This window comes from Martes martes (assembly GCF_963455335.1).
Source record: "Martes martes genome assembly, chromosome: 5".
Lineage (NCBI taxonomy): Eukaryota > Metazoa > Chordata > Mammalia > Carnivora > Mustelidae > Martes > Martes martes.
Genome location: NC_137892.1, coordinates 99,313,659 through 99,337,079, shown reverse-complemented (window position 1 = coordinate 99,337,079; position 23,421 = coordinate 99,313,659). Strand labels below are relative to the sequence as shown.

Genomic DNA, 23,421 nt, shown 5'->3' with positions numbered 1-23,421 from the left:
CTTCTTCCTCTTCCTCTGCCCCTTCCCCTGCTTGTGCGCTCTCTGTCTCACTCTCTCTCTCTCTCACATAAATAAGTAAAATCTTTAAAAACAAAATATAGCTAACAAACTAGAATACTTTCGATTTAGAGTTTTTGAACCCATCATTTTATACCCATTTATAGTTTCCTTAATTTCCCTCTGTAAAAGGTAATACTCTGTAATTCAGTATAGTGGTATGAGAAACATGGTACATGAAAGCATAAGCTTAAGTAAATTTATGTTATCTATTAAAATTGACAGGATAACATTCTATCTTTAATTACAAAATACTATAAGCTCAATGTAATAACCTTCAAGATACAGAAAAAGAGAAAGTTAAACAGTTACCATTGATGTAACTTAGCAGTCTGTTCTTTGCCACTTATACTCACAAACACATTCAGAACATCAGCCTGTTTATGTAACAAGAATAAGATCACAGTCCGTGCTGATTTGCATCTTGCTTTTTTTTTCATTAAAATTGTTTTGTGGATATATCTCTAAGTCAGTATATATGATTTACCCCATTATTTTTTTTTTTATAAAGGATTTCATTTATTTGACAGACAGAGATCACAAGTAGGCAGAGAGACAGGCAGAGAGAGGGGAGGAGGCAGGCTCCCTGCTGAGCAGAGAGCCCGATGCGGGGCTCGATCCCAGGACCCTGAGATCATGACCCAAGCCGAAGGCAGAGGCTTTAACCTACTGAGCCACCCAGGTGCCCCTACCCCATTATTTTTTGATAAGTCCACAAGTTTGCTGTATCTTAGAGTACATAAATTAGAGAATTTAAGCCTACAAAAAAGCTTGGCATCTTCATTATTTCTGCCTCACTTTATCTATCTTAAGAAATTGCAATAGCCCAAAATATTTTATACAGAAGTTAAAGTAGATTTCATTGTCTTATTAAAGGGTATTTGATCTAAACAAAAACCAGCTAGAACAAAATATGTAAGAAGTTTATATACCGAACTGTTTAATTCAGAACATTTCAAACTGCATTATATTTTAAAATGTACTACATTTCCACCCTCATTACAGTGTGGTATAAAACATCCCTAGAAACCTCTTTTCCTGGCAGATAAATCAGAGAAAGAATATCATGATATAAACTGAAAAATGAGGCCAAGCTTATAAATCCCTTAATACTATTCATAAAATCTTTGACTACATAGTTAGTAGATTCAGTAATTTTTCAAAGGAAAAAGCAAACCGACTTTATGGGGCTTATTTTGTAATTGCCTAAAAAGTATTTTCCTAGAAGGAAAAATAAAACCTTTATTTTTGAAGTATCCTAGACTACACAGCCATACAGAAATATTTTCTTTTAGGTAGATCGAGTTAATTATTTAAAGAAAAAAGAAAAATTTTACAGAAATCTTGTAGAAATAATCAACTTGAACCTAAAAACATACACAAGTGCTCTCTATACAAACAAAAAAAGCAAGCCTCAGACCTTCAAACTATGCAAGACTTTCTTCATTTTCAAAGTGCTAGCATAAGCAATTACTAATGTCTGAAGAGTTTTCCACTGTCCTGGTCACACAGATGTGTTTCTGTTCATTCCTTCATTTCAAGCACAAACTATTTCTTTAAATGCTGAAAAACTTCAAATCACATATAAGGATTTTAAGAATAAGGCTAAATCTTTCTTTTTTCCCTCAAATATTTGTTTAAATTCCAATTAGTTAACAAATAGTGTAATTAGCTTCAGGTTTAGAATTCAGATAAATCATTTGAAACTTAAACATTATACAATCCCTTCAGTTTATGTCTATTAAGGTTATAAGTAATGTAACAAGGTAATGGTACTTGTAGTTTATGAACTCATTATTCTCTAACTTCTTTAAATAAACTTGCCCTAAAAGATTAAGCTGATTATGTAAGTTAGCATATTATTTTTCATTCACATTAAAATTTGGAAAAATACGTGCAGTGCTACAGGCATATATAGACAGTTTATTTAATTTATATCTAAGGGAACTAAGGACTGATTCCTATTACTATACATTTAATAGCACTTTTTTTTAACTTTGCCTGTCACTAAATTAGATCCATTTTTAATATTTAAGTTCTCGTTCCTATACTCCACAGATATTCACAAATTATTTGCATTTCTATGAAAATTAATGTCAGCCGTTACAAATAGCAACTGAAGAACTGGTCTGTCTCCACCTGAAATCTGAGAAGTATGGGGTATTTTGGAAACTATTCAACATGGTTTCATTCAGCCAGAATACCTATTCATGCATTCACAAAATTCAAATGCTAAATAAGTACTCAACTCAACAAGCAAGTATTAGTAAGTTACTACCTGCAGAGCTCTGTGCTTGGAATAAAAAGAACAGAGCATGCTTCTCTGTCTCAGTCTTCCTCACCTCACAGGAGATAAATTCACCATCTCCCTTTTACTTGTCTGACTTCATTCCATCAGTAACAAGTGCTCCTTCCCTGAATATGCCTCATATCTTCCCTCTGCCCTTATTCTAGTCTCACCCTCCATCATATGTCACCTGTACTACTAAAGAAACCTTCTAAGTGGAGTCCTTGCTTCTATTGTGGTCCCCCTATAACTGACATTCTACAGAGCAACCAAAATAATTTCATTTAAAAATATGTCAAATCAAGCAGAGGGCATGACCTCCGGAGTCTGCAAACACTGCCACACTGTTTTCCAGTTTATATGAGTTGTTCTAGAGAGGTCTCGGTCTCAGTGGCACTTCCTTTAAAAAAAAAAAAAGTCCTTGCATATTCTGTTTTATTTTGCCCATGGGATTCCATTTATCCTCTATTCTTATTGGAGTCTTGTGCCTCTCAATCTGCAGCCTGATGCTTTTATCCATTTTAGAAAATCCTTCTATTTTTATCTCTAAAACTCTTCTTCAGTTCATTTCCATAGCTTCCTTTAGTCTGATTTCACTATGTATCAGATTTTTTAATAATCATTGCCTAATTACTGTTCTCTGACATTATGATTTGTGATTTCCTCATCCTAACTTTTGTCATTGATATTTTTTCAGTTTTATGCATGTATGTATGTTTATATGTATCATTTGCTTTTATTAGGTAACGTCTCAAATCCTTCTGCAGTTTCTGAGTACTACCAACCCACTTTTTATCTCTGGTTGTTTTTAGTAAATTCTTATAACTCTACATTGAGCACATTTTTAAAGCCAAGAACATACTGCTTTTCCTTTCCTGAAGCTAAGGAAGAAGTGTATAAATCTTGTGTTCATTTGGGTAATTCTTCCTTGAAGCATGTTCACTTGCCTCTTCCAAACGTTTTCCTCTTTGTTTCAGTTGTGACATGTAGACCTTTTTCCTTTATTAGTCATCTTTAAATGGGGTCATTTCCTGCTGAAGCAAAAGTGGGGAGAGCCCAGGAAGAAACAAGTTTGTTTGAAAGAAATTTCTATACAAAGTATTTGCTGGTACCTGCTCACCAAACTCTCTACCACTTTTTCAGGTAGGGGTGGGTCCCTCTACTCTGCTCTTTCAGATACACACTCTCGGAGATGCTCGCCAGTGGTTTCAGCTTCCACTGAGGATTTGCAGTAGACCTCTCTCACTCAGGGCCATTCTCTGCCTTTCCAAAAGGACATCCACAGCCTCGGAGGAGCCTTTCAGAATGCTGATACTCAGAGTGATCCCAACGACTTCCCAACAGTTCCAAGTGTTCATCACTGCTTTCAACTAGGGGGAGCAGAATTTTATTTTAGAAGATCTTGTTTTCTATTCTTTATTGTTGTTTTCTTTAGTTAGAAGAAGGAGAATATTCTATCTTTATATAAGAGTTGTGATTAAAAAAAAAAAGAGTTGTGATGAGCACTAGGTACCATGTGGAAGAATTGAATCATACTTTAATATTACACTGGATGATAACTTGAATTCAAATAAAAACTTAAAAAAAAAAAGAAATGTATGGGAATTGGCTTGTTCTTAACTAAATGAAACTACCCTATGAATAATTTCTTTTTTTTCTATTTTTAAATATTTTATTTGTCAGAGAAAGAGAGAGAGAGAGCATGAGCGCACAAGCAGGGGGAGAGGCAGAGGGAGAAGCAGACTCCCCACTGAGCAGGGAGCCTGAAACAGGGCTTGATCCCAGGACCCTGGGATCATGACCTAAGCCGAAGGCAGCTGCTTAACTGACTGAGCCCCTCAGGCACACCTATAATTTGTCTTTCAAATAACATCATCTGTCATTAAGATATAAGTATTTGTAAACATGTGCAGAAGCATATGGGAAGAGCTATACTACTTATCTCACTGAAACTACATTGTGTATAAACTGTTGCTCAAATCACATCTTCTTTTATTAAGATGTCTGTTTGTAAAGTTAAGTGCAGCAGTATCTAGGAATAGCCCTGTGCTTACCTCACTGAAGTTTCACTGTGTATAATGTGCTTTCAAGTAACATCTTCTTCATTAAGATATAATACACAATACACACATATACCACCCACACGTTATTTAAAAAAAGAGAGTTTCTATAATTAATTAAGTTTTAAGTAAATTTTCTGGATTGTATAGGAATGGCTTGTTTTCACACAGTATGAATGGAATTTAAACTTTATAATGATCCAGTTAACTAGATAAATGTAGACAGTGCAGATAAATGTGTCTTTAATAATTTACACTAATCAAATAAACCAAATCTCCTTTCCATTTTGGGCTATACAGAAGGCCTAGGAATAACTTTCTACTGAGGGTATCTTCCTTCTAACCTACGACTGAGGAACAACCCATGCCTGCGTGGGTTCAGGGAAGGTTCAAACTTCTCTACATTTTTCATGCGCAACCCGAGTAAATGAATTAGATATTGCTGAACACTGTAATCATTTGAAAAGAACACACAGCAGCATTGGTTTGGCAGGGACTGATTTAGGGTCTGCACTTCCTGTTTCTTTACTTCTTTACTTTCTTTACTTCTGTCCTGGTCCTGTGTCCTAGCTAGGTCCTGACTCTGCCGTGTAGGTCTGATTTTTGTGCTTTTCAAGTTGCATGAACTAGAACAGAGGCTCAGCATCAGTCCATTACTATTGTCTAAGATAAAGAGAAAGATGCAATGTAATGAGCAAATTTCATCTGCCACCTTTTCAGTTTGAGAAATGGTTGGGATAGTTAAAAGACTAATTCCTAAAAATCAAATAACAAATTAGTAACTGCAAATTTTAATAAATTTTTTAAAATTTTAGATGACCCTATTTGTTTGAAAAATCTAAAAGACTCAAAGTCAAGACTTAATATTAAATAAAATATCCTTTCAATTAGAGGAGATTCATGAAGATTATACAGATTAAAAGAGGATAAGAAACTATAAGAAAATAATAGAAGAGATGCATATGGCAGTCTGTGACATAAAGTTTGCATATATTATTCGAAAAGGAGTTAACACTGCTTTTTAAACCTTTAATTCCCTTGTGTTACAACAGGTTAAATTTTATGGCCTGTATTAGTTAACTTCGGATATTAATAAAATGAAGAGGACAGAACTAAATGTGAGTTAGTCTTGGGCAAAAGAGATAGAACAGAAATGGCTCGCAGCATCCAAGGAGCCATGAATCGTTAAGACCAAGCAGCCAGCACCACAGGAATGTGCACCTCTCTGACAATGTTCACTTCGGTCCAGAAAGACATCATGGCAACAGCTAATACAGAATATGTACTGGTCTCTTTTCACAGCTTAATTTAAGTATCATCTTAAGTTTCATTTAAGTATCAACTTAAGTATCATCGTAAAAATAGATTTATGATCTAATGGATCCCACAGTCTAGCTGGAAGAAAGTAAAAGCAATAAAGACAATAGACTCAAGTATATCAGAAAGTGATACGTGCTATCAAATAACCAAGAAGTATTACCCTAGTAAATCTACTTAGTAATAATCTAGTGGATCTATATAGTATTTTCTCTTTAATAGGAGTCTATATAAACTTTATGGAAATCTATATATGAACAGTTATTCTGTTTATTACAAGATCATATCTCATGTCCTCTGAAGCCAGAAATAAGGTAATCCACTAACTGCAGCAACTACAGAATAACATTATGTTTAGAACTTCAGAAATATCCTTTCTTGGCTAATAGGAACCACATTTTAGAACCAATATTAAGCTATTTGCTGTCATCTTCTATGCATCTGAAATTTATTTTTAACTCAACAAAAATTTTCAATTATATGACAAAAAAGATCACTATATTTTAAAAAGTATGACACGTATGTATCATGTTTTATGTTATTTTTTTCATGCCATGGATCTTCCAAATCAACTTGGCAGAGTATTTGGGCAACAGTCTACAAATTTAAAAGGAAAATGAAATCACATTAAGATGCAGTCTTAAAATAGCCTGAACTGAGGATTAGTATTTAATTGAGAGGCTTCTGACTTTGCCATGATTTTGAAATAAAGCAGAACTTTTTAAACTTGCTTTTCCAGATATTTTAACCATGTGGCAAGGTTCATTTTGCTCCTGTTGCTGTATTTATCCATTATATTTTTAGGCTAATGGAACTGAAAACTTATCTTCACTGCATAAACAAAATCAAATAAATAAGCCTTCAGACATTACTAAATCCTGAAGGATATTTGAGAAATTTGAAATCAGATTCTACATTTAATAAGTGTGTTCAGAAAAACTAGGCCTCTCTGACAAAATATAGAGGTAAAGTATAAAAAGCCTAAGTGCAGATGTAGAAGATGAGGAGCGTCAGTAATCTGGAATGTTCTGGCTGAAGGAAATAGCTTTTCTCAACTGTGCTATTTTTACGAAATGGTGGTTTTTGGAAGTATGTTAATCTTAATCCCATTTATTAATTTAAAAGATAGTTACTGAGTATCTACCACATGTTAGGCACTCTTCCAGGTGCCTCACAGACATTAATGAATAAAAGAGATTTATGACCTAATGAATCTTACACTTTTGCTGGAGGGAAAGTAAAAGCAATAAAGACAACAAATGAGCAAGTATATTGGGAAGGGATACGTGCTGTAGAATACACAGGAAGTATTACCTTAGTAAATCCAGTCAGCATTCCTCTAGATCTATACAGTATTTTCTCTTTAATAGGAATCTATATAATTTTATAAATTTCACTATTTATTCTATATCTAATCTAGGAAATCTATAAAGTATGGTGAATACTATATAGTGCATGGTATATCTTCTTTTAAAAATTACTTTATCAGAAATTCTATAAAATCATACTGGTAGTTGTATCAAAGATAGAGAATTTTATTACCCATAGAAAACAACAGATTATTATTATTTTTTTTTTAAATATTTTACTTATTTACTTGAGAGAGAGAGCACAAGAATGGGATGAGGGGCAAAGGGAGAAGCAGAGGCCCCAGAGAGCAAGGAGTCCAATGTGGGGCTTAATCCCAGACTCCCAAAGCATAATCTGAGTGGAAGGCAGATGCTTAACCAACTGAGCCACCCAGACACCCCAAAAACAGCAGACTGAAAATGACATTTACATGGTCTCCATATTAGGTCTGACCAGTGACAGATAAGCTAAGAGAGAAGACACGAAACCATTCTAAGTCCACAGCTAACATGTAGGTTCATCCCTGGGTATCCCGTATTGGAAGTGTTTTGAAAAAGACCAGTTTTTAACATTAACTTTCACAAAATTACAAAACTAACCAAAATCTGTAGAGGCCACTGTCAGAGATATGTTTACCAAATTATGCAGAGCACCTAAATGATCATTGTTCATTGAACTGAAGCTACATGCAGGCTTCCCAAACTCGAACTTTCATTTGGGTTTTAGGATGATGGACTGGCTTTCTGCAATATGCCACTTATAGGGGTTGGGTAGATGACATCTGTGCCTGTCGTACTGGTCACTAACATCAATTTGAAAGACCTCAGGAATTTAACTCTGTATATGATTTCATGGTAACAAATTAACTCAACTCTTCATGTCTCAAATATGAATATCATTTCTCTGAATAATACAAGTCATTTTCTGGGGTGCCTGCGTGGCTCAGTGGGTTAAGCCTCTGCCTTCGGCTCAGGTCATGATCTCAGGGTCCTGTGATCGAGCCCTGCATCGGGCTGGGCTCTCTGCTCAGCGGGGAGCCTGCTTCCCTCTCTCTCTCTCTCTCTCTGCCTGCCTCTCTGCCTACTTGTGATCTCTGTCTGTCAAATAAATAAACAAAATCTTTAAAAAAAAATACAAGTCATTTTCCATTTTCCTGTGATCCTACTGCCATGAGAGAACTCATGACTGAGCTATTTCAAACTCTAAAAATGGGTTTAATATACATGATATGTACAGCACGATATGATTATCAGAGAAGTGGCCAAAAAAGGGTAATAACTGTGGTGGCCTAAAATTAATTAAAATGATAATCCAGTAAAAATTCAACCATTTTTTTGGACTACTTGGGTTGGTGTCTTCTACTGTAACATCCTCAGGCCCAAATCTAGCCCTGATACATAAAATATACATCAGGAGGTGGTTGCAAAGATTGCTTGGAGACCGGTCTGTAACCAACTGGATACAAACTCATCAATAACTGCACCCAAGGACAGAGTTTACACTTTGCCTCTACAGATGCGATTAATAACAATGCAGGGCAGTTCTCGTCTCCCTGTTTCCTGAGCCTGTATCTTGAATAAGAATACAAGAAAGAGAAAAACATTTTCCTGGGTATTCTCATGTGTATAGTTTGAGGGACTGTGGTAAGGAGGGTGTAGTGCCTCCTGGATGAAGATCTGGGGGTGGTCTGTCCTCTGATTATATGAGCTATTTTAATCATTCTTTAAAAAAATTTCCCCAGTATTCAATAGTATCTCCTCTCTTCTCCATTTATGTCAAGACCTGAAAAATGATTATTCATAAAGTGGCTAATATCCAGGTCATCTCTAGTCAGGCTCGAAAATGAGGCCCCTCTTGGCAATGGCAAGAGTTTGAATGGTTAAGAGGTTATTAGTGGCAGATCCCCTGAGTGCAGTGAAAGGAGACCCACGCATAGTAAGTCTGCGCACACAGGTGGACGGCGAACTCACCTTGGCAAGCTCCAGTGCGGATGTTGGGGATAAAGCCCCGGCGGCAGGGCTGAGGCTGGGCAGGACACATCTCACAGGGGTGGCCCCAGGCCCGTCCAATGGTGGCACAGCACAGAGTCTTAGTGCAGACAATGCCTGTCAGCTGCCCTTGGCACATCTGGTTGTTGACCTGAGTGAAACAAGGGCCTGTCCTGTAATCTGGAATGTGAAAGAAGACGGAAAGACAGGTTTTATGACCATGTACCCATCTTACACCAGTAGCTCCAAATACATAAAACAGAGGCGATTTCTTCTGACTCAAGTGTCTAAAGACAAAAGGCTGGAAAGTTTCATTTTGAAAATTCCTAATTTTTCAATCATGAGGACTGCATTAGGAGACTTCAATGCACTTTACTACAGACATTGTAAACGGGTGGCTCAAGGGCTGTGTCTGGGACACAGATGTGTTTTCTTGGCCTGAATCATGTTCTGAAAGAATTTAAATTAGTAGCCAACATTTTTAAATTGGGAAATTTCACATGAAATTTCTATTTCTGGCTTTTCTTGAAAAGTTGGAAGATCTGGCCATGCTAGGCCTGCCATTCTACACAGTGTGGGGGAGAGAAGTGCGTCCTCCTCTCTGACACCAAGCCCCAGCCAACGCACATCAAGCAGTCTCCTCTCACTAACGTCTATCACCTGAACACTGCTGGCACCTGCTCGCAGGACTCCCTCTTTACCTAGTCAAGATTTTCTTTCCTGACCGCATGGACACGAGATTGGAAAATGAGAAGAGAACCAATAATGGTATACCCTTCCATATCACAAATATATCTGAGCAGTCTAGTATATCTGTAAACATTAAGTCCTAACAATTTGATTTTTGTGTCCATGTCAGTCTGTTTAGTTTGGCGTGTAGTTCAGCTAGGAAGACTGTGGCAATAAGGCCCACTCTCATGGATTCTTTCTAGGTAAGTTATTATTATATAATCTCTGTACTATAAAAGACTTTACCATTGTCCAACTGATGAAAACATCAGCAAATGCTAAATAGGCAGACTTCTCTGGATATTAAGGATGATCTATTGGGACTGCTGCATCTCAAATGTGATCCACAGACCAGCAATACATGCCTCACTGGGGAGGTGTTTAGACAGGCAGACTCAGGCCCCACCCTAGACTAACTGAACCAGAACTCCACTTCAACACAATATTCAGGAGATTCATACACACATTCAAGATTAAGAAGGACTGATCTAGACTCCAGGCAACTTGAAAGCTAGGCATTCTGGTTCTGGCCCTCTTTCTCCTATAATTTACTGCAGTGAACCTTTTAGATGATCAGGGTCTACTCTTTTAAGCAGAACAGAATTAACCGAACAGTTTTTAATTGAGTGCTGTTGTTGCTGTTTGCAGACACAGGAAATCAGAGAATGGTCAGTTTCATGAAGACTGATTAATAAAACAACTCACATTTGTTTTAAAATTACAACAGAAATATGTGAAAAGTGTCTCCTCCCCCGCGCCAACCCCTTCACAGAGACTATGTGAATACAGTTCATTAACTCTTGGGACTGTAAGATGATAGTCAGGATCTCCTGATAAGCCCTCATGCAAATGACATAATTCCTTTTGAAGAGGAAAGCCAGAACAAGTTTATTTCAGATTTCCAAGAACAAAACAATCTCACATTCAAAGAAAGCAGAGTCAATAATGTTGGTAAGATTTTTATGAAAAATGTACTGGCAAAAAAGCAAACTTGGATAGGATTTAACATTCAAAATGCTAAGCCAGAAGAACTTTGATATCATCTAAATGCTATCATGTAACAAAAACAAAATTTAAAACCACATGAAACTTTTATTTTTTTAAAACAAAGAATAAGGCTCTCTCACATAGAGCAAAAGAATATTTTCAAAGTTTAACATACAGGAAAAAAAAAACACCCTAAAATAGGTAACATTTTTAGCAAGCTGGTTTAACATTCTGTCACTTTGCAGCTGAACTTCAACAAAAATAGCTCATTTTAATCCCTTACATAAAAACAACAGATGTGCTGGCTGCAAATCACGTTTTTGAAAAAGACAATCTTTGCAGTATACGTGTAGATATGTCAACCTTATAAATAAGCATGCTTCCCACACACAAATTGCCAGATTGTAAATTTTTTAGACCTATCTATTGTCTTTCACAAAACTATTATTTTGCTGTTTTAAATAAATATTAGGCTCACAATAAATTAAATCAAGTTCTGAACAAGTGGAAAAAATCTGTTTTTCACAAAAAATATAAAACACTTATTTTTCTATAATTCTTGCATACATAGCTATGTTCACATTCTGCACACTTTTAGGATGCCCAAGAGAAGCCTCCAAATCCTCCCTCATAATCCCATCTTAAGTAAACCACCTTGTCAGGAAATTTGTTCCTTCAGCTAACTACACCACCTTCTTAAAATCATGTCCTCTCAGTCTGCTCTCTTTGGAGAAGAAGAATATCTGGACGAGAACAGCTGTTTGTCCTCTGAAGTGACCTTTCACGTTGAAGGTTCTAATTAAGCCAACCCCAGACTTCCCTTCCTGGGAAAAGAGTTTACCAGTTCTTATTTCTTTTGTCTACACAGTATTTGCCTCCTTACAAACTGTGCTGAATCAATTTTCTTTTATCAGTCTCCTTGGCTTTCTGGTAGGCAACTGATTAGTGTAAAATGCAAAATTACAGCATTACCTACTTATTCAAGAATTACTATCTTGCAAAATATGAACAAGTGGGTGAAAGGGGATGTAAATATCTTGATCAGATTAAAACATCCTGTCCCAAACTTGGCTAGTATTTTAATTATGGCCAAAGAGCCCTAAACGAATTTCATGTTTCTGACCATGCATTCTTGTCATCAAGATTTCAATGTGGGTAAAAATATTATCGTATGCCACACCACCCATTTGTACTCAAGGACATCCTCACAGTGTATTAGCAAAATATAAAAGGAAAGAACTGCATATTATCACTTGGGTATGCTGGAGCCAGAATGTTGGAAGCAGATACTTTCCTCACTACTATATGACCAAAAAACGTTAAAAATTAGCCTGTGAAACACAAATAGTTTTATTTTGATTTTCTAATATTGAAGTACAATATAGTATATTTTTTTATTAGTTTCAGAGGTAGAGTTTAGTGATTCATCAGTTGCATATAACACCCAGTGCTCATTTTATCACGTGCACTCCTTAATGTCCATCACCCAGCTACCCCACATTCCATATCTACCTCCCCTTCAGCAACCCTCAGTTTGTTTCCTAGCACTAAGTCTCTTATGGTTGGTCTGCTTCTCTGATTTAGTCTTGTTTTATTTTTTCCTCCCTTCCCCCCATATGTTTTGTTTCTTAAATTCCACATGAGTGAAATCATATAATAATTGTCTTTCCTTGACTGATTTATTTCACTTAGCATAATACCCTCTAGTTCTATCCATGTCCTTGCAAATGCTAAGTCAGAATGACTAAAATTAACAAGTCAGGAAACAGCAGATGTTGGCGAGGATGCAGAAGGGGAACTCTCTTACACTGCTGGTGGGAATGGTGCAGCCACTCTGGAAAACAGTACGGAGGTTCCTCAAAATGTTAAAAATAGAGCTACCCTTTGACCCAGCAATTGCACTACTAAGGGATTTACCTAAAGGATACAAACATAGTGATGCAATATAACATCTTAACTTGTTTTTTACAGTTCCACTTTTATTCATGTTAAACAGCTGGTGCAATCAGAAAACTAATCAAGAACTGGCTGCTTGCTGTTTTTTTTCCCAAACAACTTCATTATGGCGTCATGAATATAAAATATATATACCTGTTTTAAATCTACATGTAAATTTATTGAACTTTGCATCTATCATAACGTAATTTTAGAGTATTTGCATCACCCCCAAAAATCCCTCGTGCCTACTTCTAGACTCAGACAACCACTACTCTGTCACTATCAATTTGGCTTTTCTGGACAATGCACACAAATGGAATCATGTGACATATGGTCTTTTCTGCCTGGCTTCTTTGACTTAGAATAATGTTCTTGAGGAACATTCATGCTACAGTATGGGTCAGTATTTCAATCCCTTTTATTGCTGTCTAGCATTCCACTGTATGGATACAACACATTTGCTAACCAATTAGTGGCCATCTGCTGGGTTGCATAGTGAATTTATGTTTAACCTCTTCAGAAACTGCCGAACAGTATTTCCAAAGTAGCTTCACCATTTAAATTCCTATCAGGAATGAATGAGGGCACCAATTCCTTCACATCCTTGCTAATATATTTTTTTTTTATTATAGTCTATGTTACTATTCTACTTTAAATAAATACAATTGAGTATGTTTGGAAATTTTGATATAATTTCACAAGTCCTCTTAAGATGCTAAACAGTGCTAGAAAACCAAACTGACCATTATTGTTGTACAAACAAACTGATAACCTCTAAAGGTTTCTAGAAGATAATAACAGAAACAGGTCTGGTAGAGGATGTAGGACTGAAGGAGAGGAATTTCTTGTTTTTGTCATTTATTTTTTTGCTTATTTTTAAAATTTTATATGTTTGCTTTTGTTTGATGGAAGACACACTTTTATAAAAGCCAATGGGAACGACCCAGTTGAAAGGGAAGGCTTATAAGTACCAAAAATAGTAATAATTTCTAGTATAAGATTCCGGAGGAGTCAGCCTGAGAGTGAAACCAGAATGTGAAGGAGTTATCCTTAGAAAGAAGAAGAAAAGCACTTCTCTTGCAGCCTGAGAAAGAAGGGCATAGAGTAGATGGACAGCGAGCAGTGTCCTCTCCCACACCTTCTATTTTATTTGTGAAACAGGAAGTGGGGGTCAGCTGTGGACTCAGATATTTGGGGCTGAGATAGCACTGCAGAGCCCAGGCGAGGGAACTGACATGAGAACCCAGTGGATCCCCAGGTGACATTCAGGGCTTCTCTAAGGCAGAGGACCAGGATGGACTAGTAGTGGGACCTATCCGCCTGCCTGAGGACTTTTCCCAGCACCCCGAAGCAGCTGAGAGGCTCACTCAGAGGTTAGATAAATTAGGGTTAGAGTTTATTTGTCAGATGTGGAAAAAAAAAATCAGAATGGCAAGGGAATTCAGAGGATCGTTACACAGATTTTAAGTTACAGACTATGGAATCTATGCTAGATGAACAGGAAGTGAGAAAAAGGAGGACTGATAAAGAAGCGGGAGAAAGCAGTAAGATCAGGGGACTAAGTGTGTCCAGGAGGATTCACACGACAAGGGAAAAGAGTCACAGGGACAGCAATACATCAGCTGGCTGTGTGACTGTAGGATCAGTCATTTAACTACCAGTAGAATGGAGGAGACAGCACGCTGCATAACTGAGGGAGGATAACCACACATGCTGTAATGTCAACGTCATCCTCTGGAGCTGTGCAGTGCATGGCCCTCTTAGAGACTTTTCTACTATAATTGCTCGTCCAGCAATGCCATAAGATGCCCAGAATCCACTGAATTTCATCCAATCCTACGTTAGTATACAAAGATTTGCCTGGTTCTAGAAAGTACGGGAAAATATGTGGAAATTCCCATCAAGTCACACAGCATTTGAAGTTAGGCAAGAAGGCATTTCCATTCTCAGAAACCAAAGAATTGCAACATGTATCAAGTGATCACACTGTGTGGGAGCTGCAGATATAAGTGAGGATCACAAAGATGTATAGACTGTACATAGCGAGTCTAACGATCCTAGCTAGGGACCATCTCCTTATAGTGATGGAGGTTTTTTTGTTTTTTGACTTTTTAAAAAATATTTTATTTATTTATTTGACAGGGAGAGAGAGACATAAGCAGGCAGAGCAGCAGAGGGAGAAGGAGAAGCAGGCTCCCCCGCCAAGCAGGGAGCTGGATCCCAGGACCTTGAGATCATGAACAGAACCTAAGGCAGACGTTTAACCAACTGAGCTACCAGATGTCCCCAGTAAAGGAGTTTTTAACAAAGCAATTACAAATACCATTTTTTTTAGCGCATCCTATCATGGTTTTAATTGAGAACTGAGTTGGTTTGCCAGCTAAAAATCTTTGATCACTGGGAACCTGGGTGGCTCAGTGGGTTAAAGCCTCTGCTTTCGGCTCAGGTCATGATCCCAGAGTCCTGGGATCGAGTCCCGCATCGGGCTCTCTGCTCAGCAGGGAGCCTGCTTCCTCCTCTTCTCTGCCTGCCTCTCTGCCTACTTGTGATCTCTGTCTGTCAAATAAATTAAAAAAAAAAATCTTAAAAAAAAAAATCTTTGATCACAGATATAACTGGACCACGCAGAGAAGGCAACCCCAAAACTTAATGGGATGGTTTCCTTAGTTTCCAACAGTTTGCTTAGTTTCAATACAATCTACCCTCAATGTCTGCAGATGCAGACTTCATGCTGACCAAATATTCATAGTTAAATAAACTCAAATAATTGAGAGAATAATTATCTTCCTTTGATGGAAAAGCATCTGTCAACCTCAGAAAATTTTAGAATGAAGTACAGAAATGTTTAAGGGAATCAAAGCCATTATATTAATATTGTTACTTTAAAGAATCTGTGCAAAAATTATGTACCTGTAATGTTTAACAGCTTTTGCCTCATTCTATCAGACTGTTTTGTAACCACAATTCAAAATAAATAATTAAGTGATCTATTTAGAATGATTTTTTTAATTTAAATTCTAGTAGCCAACATATAATACAGAATGACGGTTTTTTCCAACTTAAAATGTGACTACGCTTATATATAGAACTGGACCATTTAAGTGAACTTATAAATTTAAAAGTTTATTTATATATTTAGTTTTTAATTAGCTCCAAATAACTCAAATTAGAGTTATTTGAGTATCTGCAAAGGTTTTTAAGTCACACCAATGAAGTACTTAAAAAATACATGCATTTAATATAAAAAGGCAGTTTAAAAGATATGAAGGTGTTTCATTAAATATTAAATTGGAACCAAATATTATTAAAGGCCTTTTAAAGTGACTATTAAAATCTTCTCAATTAACAGATTAGAGATATCTATAAATTGGATTTAAAAGTCCAAGGACTATGCCCTAAGGAACTGAAAGCAGGGACTTGAAGAAACATCTATATATCCAGGTTCGTGCAGGATTATTCAAATAGCCAAGAGTTGATGCAACCACAGTGTCCACTGACAGATGAATAAACAAACAGAACACATACACTAGAATACCATTCAGATCTAAAAAGCTAGGAAATTTGACACATTCTACAGCTCAGATGAACCCTGAGTACATTATTCTGAATGAAATTAGCCAGTTACAAAAGGAAAAATATTTTATGATTTCACATACATGAGGCATCTAAAGGAATCAAATTTATTGGAACAAAAAGTAGAATGGTAGCTGTCAAGGGGTAGGGGGAAAGGAAAATAGGGAGTTTATGACTAATAGGTATGGAGTTTCAGTTTCACAAGATGAAAAGAATTCAACGGATAGACAGTGGTAATGGTTCCATGACAATGTGAAGATACTAATACCACTGAATTCTACTCTGAAAAATGATTTACAGTGGTTAATACCATGTTATCTGTATTTCACTGCAATTAAAAATGTATTTTTTAAAAAGCTCAGGGAATAATCAGGGTTTTGAAAGTTATATTTAAGTAAAGCAAACCTGAATTTTTAAGACCAAAACAAACTCTGAGTCTTTTTCATACACACAGTCACCACTGAGGGCACTGAAAAACACCCTCTTGCAACAGTGACCACTTGCCTTTTGATGGAAATTTACATTGTCATAACTGATTAGAGAGTGCACACAAAGCTGCAAGGGTATTCTTGAACACACTGATTGACTACATACTTGGACTCTCTGTAGGGTAAATTCTTAGCACTAGAAGTGTTGGGTCAAATGTCCAGTTTGAAAAATATTCAAACATTCTCAGAACTGCTCTCTGAAGATGAACTGATCCTCACACCTTCTCCAACTGAGTACAGGCAACTGGTTTAAGTATTACTCACTCACAGAGAGAAATGTGGTATCTCACTCTTGCTGAATCATGAATTCATTGTCCTTGTTTTTTGGCAATGAATGAAAGAAAATTAACTCTGTGGCAGGTACTTGATATTATAAAACCCATTCTACCAATTATCTCTTTATGCTTAAGCGCTAAGAAAGTATGTTCGTAAAAATGTTTATAAAGGAAAAATTAAAAGTCAGAGATAAAGCTCCAAATGCAGAATGAAAGAGAACTAGAAAAAAGTGAAACAGAGACTGAACTTGAAGACCCGCCTCCCTCCTCAGCCCTGCACCATTCACGCAATGCTCATTAAACTCAAGACACAAATCATCACACCCTCGGCTTCTGGCAGCTTTGCCTTTTCATATCAGACCAAAGCCCTTTACACCATTTAAATGAATCTTGTCAAAATGCCCCAAGTGCCTCCTGCTACCTCCAGGTATGATCTCCCAACTCCCCCAAATTCTGCAAGCGTAATCTTGCTTTGCTTTGGCTTCTCCCAAAGATGAATCTCCTAGCTATGTTCAGTTAGGGAGAGATTCTGTGTACACTGACAGAACAGTAAAGACTTTTGCTTCTTCAGATAAATGAATGATTATTTTAACTATCACAGTTGTACTCCATTTTTTTTTTCTAACGTAGTATCATTATTTAAGATCTCAGTGAAAACATGGACTCAGTAAAGAAGGACCCCTTTCACCATTCTCTAGTCTTTCAAAGTATAAGACTCCACTGACATCAAAGAGCTTTGGAAGAATGAAGAGGCAGGAAAGATAATTAGGTGCTGGCCGATGAGGCAAACAAAATTGCTATCTTTCATGTCATGTTTCATAAGGATGAAGGTCATCAAAGTTGTGGTCCTCAAATTCATGGCCTGTAAACTGAAAGCAGACTCTCCCAAGAGCACAACCAATTAACTCAGTTTACATGTAACAACAAAAAGCTGAAGATTAAAAACTAAAATGATTATTTAAGCAGAAGGAAATTGTCACTTTTAGAGAAGAAACTTAAAGAGACAAAAATATTTTGTCATGAGTAATAAGGGGGCCAAAGACATAAATGATTAACACAAAAGATGGATCATTTGCAAGTCAAATCCACAAAACACCAATTTTTAAGATGTCTAAGAAAAATATATGGTACTGTTTTTTAGGTGTGAATAATTTCAGGAGAAAGTGGGATGTGCTCACAAAACATTTACGCATTATCAATAAAGTCAGATACAAAAGCAATGGAAGCCAGTGCTGGAACAGATCTGATTTATCTCCTGATTCAAACACAAGGAAGACACCAGACTCAATTATAGTGGCAAGGAATAAAACCTTAGGCACAACTTGCTGACAGCCTTTGTAGAGTAATATGGATTCAACGTGCTGCTTTCTCATTGAAATTTGTGCTTACATCAATTCCTCCTTAGCAATTTAAGCAGCCATGCACACATTACTGAGTCAATCAAACCTAATAAATCACACTCATCCCAGGAAATAAGACACACTACCTGTTTTGTGATTCTGTCCTGACAACTTTTAGTGTAACATCTAACTAGAAAGGCTGGGATTTCTCCCAAGGAAAGAGTGAATGCCATGTGATTTGTTACTGGGGTTTTAATTATTTGGGAGTTTTAGGGAAATGCTGAAGTGCAAGGAAGACCATTGATCATACGGACTTTTAAGAGGACATGGTAGCATTTGTCAATAGGTCCATCTGACTTGCAAACAGCAAGGCCTTATCTTTGTAACTTGCGGCATAAAGAAGAGCAGGTGGTCAACAGATCTTGATGGCACTGATGGTCGTGCATGGGTAGTTGTCTACACTCAAGAAGCAGGTCATTCCTGGCTCTCTGGTTGGAGGCTCATACATAAGCACCAGGAGAGGCTCAAGAGCAAAGGTATATAATTGCAACATTTCACAGAAAAGGTCACAGTACTATTGTACTAGCTCGGTAAAATAAAAATGAACATATCTTAAACAACCAGCAAGTTTGTAATTGCTGAGAATCCCATGAAGCCTGACTGGTATGGGTACTGGGGGAACTTGTTTCATGGATATATCAACAGAAATAAAAGGACTAAAGTCTTTGGTTCAGGAAAGTAAACCTTTTCAATATTCAGACTCAACAGAAGAATAGAAAAACAAATATTCACTGCTTCAAGCTAAATTAGTTGTTTAGAAGATCAGATGGAAGAAGTAGCTTACAACACAGTAAAATTTCTAAAAAAATAATATTATAAATAAAAGATTAAACCTGAAGGACAGAGACTAGAAACCAGAATGTGAATACTGTGAATTCCAAAATTAAAAAAAACAAAAACAAAAACAAACAGAGAATAAAAAAACCATAGAAAAAAATTCCTAAGCTTAGAAAAAAATTGGTTTTCACCTCCAGGTTAAAATGGCTCATGGTGTCACAGACAGGAATAATGGGGGGGAGTGGGGAGAAAGAAAAAAGACGGACTCCAAAGAAGAGCCTCATGAAATCTCTGAATTTCTCAACCTTAGATTAAGAGGAAAACCTACCTCTCCATTTCCAGAGAGAGAAGAAAAAGAAAAAGAAAAAAAGAAAAAAGACAGGCTACCTATAAAGAAGACGAAATAGCTTGGCATTAGTCTTATCCTATTTGGTATGGGGAGTTAAAATACAGTGAAACAACATCTACAGGAGATTAATTTGTAATTTTTGAGAAAGGACTCTTCAAATAAAAGTCATATAATAAGACCGAACTTAATAACAGCCTGAGATAATGTCAAGAACTGGAGAGTGTAGGGGGGTATTTGTTATAATGAGGACTTGGAAATGGATTATTACTAAGAACTTAGCTTGGGACTGGGAGATGTAAACATGTAAAATGTTTCAGGGTAAGAGGAACAGGTATTCTTTTTTTTTTTTTTTCATCTCCTTTTATTGAAGGAAATAAAACTTGTGCTGCAAGAGGCAGTGGTACCTCAGAGCATGACAAGGTAGCCAATGGGAGGAACAGGTATTCTTTAATTTTGTTACTGTACAAAAATTGTAAGAGAACAATAGAGGCCTCAATACAATGGTGAAAAGATAGGAGGGTTATCACTAGTTTGGTGAAAAACACAGCATTTCTTAAATCAATTAAGGAAGAAGGTAATGGAAGTAGTGGCATCAAAAATAATTGATTAGCACTAAAAGTAACAGATTTAAAGAGGAAATCCACATAATGACATATACATAAAATGGTGTGAGTAAACTATAGATATTGAAACCACAATAAACGTAACTATGCTTAGTTTCTAATCAAATAATTTGTAGATCTGACTAAAAAAACAAAATTTGGTTCTATTCTGCGTATAAGAAAACCAACAAAATGAAATGAGAAAGTGGCAAATGGAACAAAAAAAAAATCAGGAAAATCGCAAATGGATTGAAGTAGAAGTATCAATAATCAATATCAAACAGAGTGGAATTCAACAACGAAAGCCATTAACTGAGTCAAAAAAGAATATTAGTAAGGTTAAAAACAACAATCCATTCAGAGGATGGGCTTACATACTAAAAACTTTAAGTGAAATACCAAGAGTTAAAACTTCTAGAAATATAAGGAGAGCTTAAAGGTATAAAGGAGATCCTTCCAAACTTGACAGAGCAGGTAGACATAAAATAAATAAGAGGAGCACAATCAAAAAGTTTGTCTTAATGGAAAGATTTATAATTGTATACCACATAAATATGGAGTGTAATATTCTACTTTTCATAGAACATTTATTAAAGTGATCAAATATTGAATCCACGTTGTTTCAGTGACATTTAATAGATTTCCTGGGGTTTCTACTGAGTATTTTCTCTTCCACAGTGTGAAACTCTAAAACATGCCACAGCTCCTTGCATAGATGGATTTAGGTAATGTGGTTGGTTACATTCACTAAAAAAGAACAGCATGTGTTCTTTTATTGAAGGGATCAAAACCAGCAAATGTCCGATCTGTGACATGAAATTCAGTATCTCAGAGAGAGAAATTTTAGCAGTTAAAAAATTTCACACCAATGTGGTTTGTTGTAATCTATAGCTGTGCTATCCAAAACAGTAGCCACTAGCCACATGTGGCTTTCTAAATTTAAAGTTTTAAATTTAAATAAAATAAAATAAACATGTAGTTCCTAATCACACTAGCCACATGGCAAGTGCCTGAGAGCCACATGTGGTTAGTGGCTACTGTACTGGCAGCACAGAGAACATTTCCACCATCCCAGAAGGTTCTCTCAATGCACACTTGAGTGGCAGTCTCCCAACACCATGCAGAAATGGGGAATGAGAAAGTGCCTGGTATTGAGACAAGAGTTCTTTATAAGAGGTTTGCACTGTGTATTATCCCCATCAGGTACAAGTTTACCTGCACAGTAATTTCATTTGGTTGGCATTAATAGTTTTCCTTTAAATATGATGATGACAGTAGGCATAGACAAATTAAGTAAAATTGCCCAAAGTCGGAATTTAAATGACAAACATATCTGACACCAAAAACCATGACCTTAACCACCATACTCTGCTACCTCCCAGTAGTACTGACAATAGTGTATGTATGGGAGCAGTTTCTGTGTTTGATCATTGGTTCTTGTTCTGCATTAAATGCCCATTTCTGCAAACATTTGTTCTTCTTTTTAAGGTCCTAACCCTTTTACTCAGCTAAGAAATAAAGCTCAACTTATTAAACACTTCAATGGCACTTCGATATGCCTCCAAAGCAAGCCACCATGCATCAGATGGCTTGCATGTCTGCCTGGATTTACACTTCCTACTATTTTAGTGTGCAAATACTTCTCACCTATGGGAATTCTGTTTCATCAGACACTCCATGGCATCACAGCCTAATCTGTTTCAAATCACAGCAGCTTAGCTTCTGTTCTCTAAGTAGGGGGGCACTCGAAACAAGTATCACTTAACACTGGGAGAGGCTGCAGTGCTGGGGTGGGATACAGACAATGCTAAGTGTCCATGAAGCCAGAGATAGTACCTACAGAACATGAAACCTTTACTGTTTTGTAAACTTCCAAATAATGTGCAGTGTAGGTAGGTCCTGGGCTTTACTGCTCACTTCCCAAAAGGTATCAGGATCATACTAGATGATGCATATAAATGTATTCTGAGCACTGTAAAAGTATTATTTAAATTTATTTGTTTCCCGTAACAACTTTTAGACATGGAAACATTTGGGAACAACTTGATCTGATCATGTGATTAAAAGAGGAAAGTTCAGAATGTTTCTGCAACTGGCCCCAAGCCAAAAACCCATCTGATATAATAGCTTAGGCCTCCTGACTTACTCTCTAGCAATACTCCAACACAAAATGGTAATTAGCAGCTTACAACTGATGGCATCTGGGATGTCAAGGACTATTCATGACAAAATTGCTGAGCTAAGATCCAAAAGTCTAGTCTAACTCAATATTTCCCAAAATGAGATCAATGAGACACTACTTCCAGGGAATAGTTAAAGTATTATGTCAAAGAGGAATTCTGCGGTCAATTATAGTAGAGTTGAACAAAGACAGAATGTGTGTGTGTGTGTGCATCGCACCTATGTGTGTGTGTGTGTGTGTGTGTGTGAAAATATAGGACTTTCAGGAGCCTTTAATGTACTTATGTGCATTATAAACTGCCAAGAGGATACTATAGTAGGCAGTATTCAAAATTTATTTGCTCGTATTTTTATACAACAGCATTCCTCAAAACTAGTGTGGGATGAAACACACTTTGGCAAATACTTAACTAACTTTATCAGCAGATGAGTCCCTTGTCGTATTCTCAAACATGGCTGCCTGAAATAGATTTAATAAAATGATATCTTTTGTGTAACTGGCTTTCCTCCAGGTGACATCACTACCACCATAAATATCACAGAGAACTTTAGAAATTTGTAACAAGACTGTAGCACTCAAACTTTCTTAGCAGTTGCCAAACTATTGTCTGGATGACTAATGGCATTCAGAATACTTAAATGATCAAAGTTCAGAGTTCTTCTGTTATTCTTCTATACATCAAAGAGCACATCTATTCTACTAGGACCTAAAATCTGATGACCCATAACTGGTGACAGAAAATAAAGCACATGGTCCCATATTCCTGTGTAGGATTTGCCAGTAATGCAAAACAGAGGCAACAGTGACATGTATATAGAGAAAGAGAGCCAGAGAGAGAGAGAGTATAATTATATTACTACTATGAATATATTACAAATTTTTACCTTTTTAAAAAAAGATTTTATTTATTTATTTGACAGAGAAAGAGAGAGACATTGAGAAAGGGAACACAAGCAGGGGGAGTGGGAGAGGGAGAAGCAGGCTTTCCACTGAGCAGGGAGCCCGAAATGGGGCTTGATCCCAGAACCCTGGGATAATGATCCGAGCCAAAGGCAGACGCTT

General features: G+C 36.6%; 1 protein-coding gene across 1 annotated transcript in view; it reads right to left on the bottom strand.

The window, feature by feature from the left end:
• FBN2 (fibrillin 2) overlaps positions 1–23,421 on the bottom strand; it is a gene marked incomplete at both ends in the record, with an annotated part of 261,800 nt that overhangs the window by 180,074 nt on the left and 58,305 nt on the right. Inside the window, one exon of the mRNA XM_080804778.1 lies at positions 9,042–9,239. Coding sequence (XP_080660904.1) covers positions 9,042–9,239 — 198 coding nt within the window. The remainder of the gene's footprint in view (positions 1–9,041; positions 9,240–23,421) is intronic.